The sequence below is a fragment of the Colobus angolensis genome, unplaced genomic scaffold (assembly GCF_000951035.1).
Source record: "Colobus angolensis palliatus isolate OR3802 unplaced genomic scaffold, Cang.pa_1.0 Scaffold446, whole genome shotgun sequence".
Taxonomy (NCBI): domain Eukaryota; kingdom Metazoa; phylum Chordata; class Mammalia; order Primates; family Cercopithecidae; genus Colobus; species Colobus angolensis.
The window spans coordinates 443,367-447,533 of record NW_012117888.1 but is presented as its reverse complement, the minus strand read 5'-3'; the positions used below and the strand labels follow the sequence as shown (position 1 = coordinate 447,533).

The following is a 4,167-nucleotide window of genomic DNA, read 5'->3' as shown; positions in this document are numbered from 1 at the left end:
AAAAAAAAAAAAAGAAAGAAAGAAAGAAAGAAAAGAGAAAAAGAAAAGAAAGCGAGAAAGAGGAAGGAAGGAAGGAAGGAAGGAAGGAAGGAAGGAAGGAAGAAAGAGAGAAAAGAAAGTGTGTGGCATTGCAAGCCTGTGAATCCTCCCTAGATGTAAGTTTGGGCTCCGTCTTGGAATTTGAGAGAAGCAGAGCACCAGCCCATTAAGTCAAGAATATAAGGTTTTATTCGCCATGAATGCCAACAGCACAGAGGAGAAATGGGTTCTAGGAACTGTGAAAGGCAAGGGTCGGAACACCACATACACTAGAAACTTGTAGCCAACTAGGTAGTGTTCTGGGTGGAGACAATATTTTTAGAAAGGGGAACGCAGTGCGAGATGGGCGGGTCTTTCCTTTTTTTTTTTTTCTAGTGAGCCAAGCTCCTAATAGGAGACTTGGTGAGAGTTATATGCCAAGCTCCACCCCTTGGAGCTTAGCAACAGCAAAGGAAGAGGCTATGATTGGAGGATCAGGTTAGCCCACCGTGCTCCTCCCGCGCGGTGAGGGGGCGGTACACGCACCCGAGCCCGGAGTGTGACGCCATGATACAGAGGAGATGGCTTCGTTTCAGAAGCTAACGCTTCCTGAGAAAGTGTCGCCAAATCGTCCCAGTTGGAAAAAGGTTAACTTCCTAGATATGTCTCTAGGTATGTAGATCTCGGATCCCAGTCCCCACTAGTTTGGGCTCACTGGTCTTGAGCGCAAGACCTCGGCATACCGCTGACTAGAAGTGGCGTTGGGAGGAACACACTCTTTCGAGGAGAGGCTTCCCCCTCAGGGCATCTCCGCACCTGACGCACCCTGACGAACCCTGGGGGCACTTGGCCCCTATCCCTCCTCTTCTTTTCTTCTCCTCACCTCCAGCCCTCTCCTTTCAGGTGGGGAACTCTGAGGGAGGCTGACAAAAAGCGCGTGGGGATTAAGAATTGCTGAAAGGGGCAGGCGGAGAAAATAGACCACAATTTCCGTGTATTTTACTTTCATAAGAATTGATACCTAACTACTGGCCTCCTTCAAACACATGGGGCCAAGTGCTCTTCTCAGTCCAAGCGGATGTCATAAATCACTAGATTCCAGGGCCCGGAGGAGCAAGCCTCAGGCTATTTTGCTATGGATCCCAGCGTGGTAGTGCCAAGAGTTGTTGGTGGGTTGGTGTATCTGCTTTGTTGGAAGGGGTGGTTGGTGCGTTTATTTGCTTGTTGGCTGGTGGTTATTTGCTCTGGATCGCCTTTCTTTGCAGGCGCTCTCTAGTCTCTAACTTGAGACCTCTACACGGAGAGTGGAACCTTAGAAAAAATAAATCCTTTATCAATGCCCCTAAACTCCTCCATTCGCACCAAACCCAGAAAAAGTGAATTTTACTCGGACCAGTTCCTCTGCTATTATCCACCTTAGAAATGGGGAAGAGGGGAGGGAATAGACTTTCCAAGCCAGATGGGGAGTGAGCAGAGCTGAGTAGAGGATGGAAGCTGACTTTAGAAATGGAGAGGGGCATCAGGGCACGGAAGAAGGAAGCTGTAGAAATGGGGGAAGGAGGACAAAACAGAAAAGGCCTACTTTATTTAGTTAGGTTTGTGTGTCTGTGTGTGAAACAAGGACTTGCTCTGTTTCTCAAGCAGGTGTGCAATGGCATCATCTTGGCTCACTGCAACCTCCGCTCCCTGGCGTCAAGCGATCCTCCCACCTCAGCCGCCCCAGTACCTGGGACTACAGGCACGTGCCACCACACCCGTCTAGGTTGTTTTTTTGTTTTTGTTTTTGTTTTTTTGTATTAGTAGAACGAGTTTTCACCATGTTGCCCAGACTGGGCTCCTGGTCTCGAGTGATCTGCCCGCCTTGGCTTCCCAAAGCCCTGCGATGACAGGCGTGAGCCACCGCCCCCAGCCTAGTTATTTTTGAGACAAGGTCAGGGACTGTTGTCTGGGCTGGAGTGTAGTGGCACGATCACGGCTCACTGTGGCCTCAAGCTCTCAGGCTCAATCAAGTGATCCTACCACCTCAGCCTCTAGAGGAACTGGAACCACAGGTGCTTGCCACCATGCCTACGTAATTTTTAAATTTTTGTAGAGATTGGGTCTCCTTATGTTGCCCAGGTTGGTCTCGAACTCCTGGCCTCAAGCAATCCTCCTGGCTCGGCCTCCCAAAATGCTGGGATTGTGGGCCTGAGCCACCATGCCTGGCCAAGGTCCACTTTAGAAATGAGAGAGGGAGAGGCAGAGCAGTGGGAGCTGAGCTTCAATGTGGAAGTGCAGGGGTGGAGCAAGGAGAAGCAGGAACAAGGAGGGCGGACCTTAGAGATGGATGGAACAGTGTAAAGAGGGTTCACCTTAGAGATGAGGGTGGGGAGCAGAGCAGGGAGGGCTGAACTTTAAAAGGGGCAGGATAAGTGGAAGGAGAGTGTACCATAGAAATGAAGAAGCTTGGCTGGGCTTGGTGGCTCATTCCTGTAATCCCAGCACTTTGGGAGGCTGAGGTGGGCGGCTCACTTGAGGCCAGGAGTTCGAGACCAGCCTGGCCAACATGGTGAAACCCCATCTGTACTAAAAATACAAAAATTAGCTGGGCATGGTGTTGTGTGCCTGTAGTCCCAGCTATGTGGGAGGCTGAGGCGGGAGAATTGCTTGAACCCAGGAGGTGGAGGCTCCAGTGAGTTGAGATCGCAGCACTGCACTCCCGCCTGGGTGCCAGAGTGAGACTCCATCTCAAAAAAAAAAAAAAAAAAGGACTGAAATGAAGAGGGGCGCTGTGGCTCATGCCTGTAATCGCGGGAGGCAGAGGTTAGGCTGGTCTTGAACTCCTGACCTCAAGTGATATGCCTGCCTCGGCCTCACACAGTGCTGGGATTACAGGCGTGAGCCACCTCGCCCGGCCTAAACTTTCTTTATAGTGTCCTTTGAAGTCCTGAAGTTTCAGATTCTGATAAAATACAATTTATCTGTTTTTTGTTGTTGTTCGTGCTTTGGAGTCATTTCTAGAAAATCATGAAGATATACCCTTGTTTCCTTCTGAGAGTTTTCTAGTTTTAACTCTTACATTTACATCTTTGATCCATTTTGAGTTCATTCTTGTATATGGGGTGAGTTAAGAGCCAACTTCATTCTATTCCATTTTGATGTCTAATTGTTCCAGCACTACTTGTTAAAAAGACTAATTTTCCTCCATTGAAAGCTCTTCTTGGTGGAATTGCTTTCTTAATTTCATTTTTGGATAGTTAATTGCTGGTATATATAAATAGAATTAATTTTTGCATATAGATCTTGTATCCTGCAACCTTGCTGAGCATGTTCATTAGTGCTAATCTCCGTGTGTGTGTGTGTGTGTGTGTGTATCTTTAGGAATTTCTACATACAAGATCATGATATCTGAGAACAGAGATAGTTTTACTTTTTTCTAGTCTGCTTGTCTTTTGTTCTTTTTGACTAATTGCTCTCGATAGAATTTCTAGCAAAACGTTAATTAGATGTGGTGAGATTGGACATCCTTGACTTGTTTCTGATCTTAGGGAGAAAAGTTTTCCATTTTTCGCCATTAACCATTTTACCTTTGGTTGGGTTTTTGTAGATGCCCTTATGAGGTTGAGGAATTTACCTGCCTCCCACTTTATTTCTGAGGGGGAATGACCATGAAAAGTAACTAAGTATTTTTTGTTGTTGTCTTTAAGGTGTTTAAGGTGTTTAGGCAATCTATTTCAAGACCGGTATCAATTTCCTCTTCTAAGACATGGTCCCTGTTGATCCCATACTGCTACTTTCCCCCACCCCAACTTCATCACAAGTTCTGAAATATTTTGTGGCATTAAAATGACTTTAAAAATAATATTTGGTCACTGGCCAGGGCTGGGTTAAGGTGAGGTAAATGAGGCACTTGCTTCGAGTATAAAGTTCAAGGAGTCACAAAAAAAATTCGTTAACAGGGATAATTAATATTTTAATGAAATATTAAAAAAATTAAATGGACAAACTACAGCCATCTTTCTGGCCACCTGTTTTTGTAAATAAACTTTTCTTCACTTAAGAACTAGGGTGAAGCGGCCGGGCGCGGTGGCTCAAGCCTGTAATCCCAGCACTTTAGGAGGCCGAGACAGGCGGATCACGAGGTCAGCAGATCGAGACCATCCTGGCTAA

General features: G+C 46.6%; 1 protein-coding gene across 1 annotated transcript in view; it reads left to right on the top strand.

Annotated features, from left to right (window-relative positions):
* The first annotated feature begins 558 nt into the window (after positions 1–558).
* LUZP4 (leucine zipper protein 4) overlaps positions 559–4,167 on the top strand; it is an 18,308-nt gene continuing 14,699 nt past the window's right edge. Inside the window, exon 1 of the mRNA XM_011957534.1 lies at positions 559–690. Within this exon, the coding sequence (XP_011812924.1) occupies positions 600–690 (91 nt within the window). The 5' untranslated portion in view covers positions 559–599. The remainder of the gene's footprint in view (positions 691–4,167) is intronic.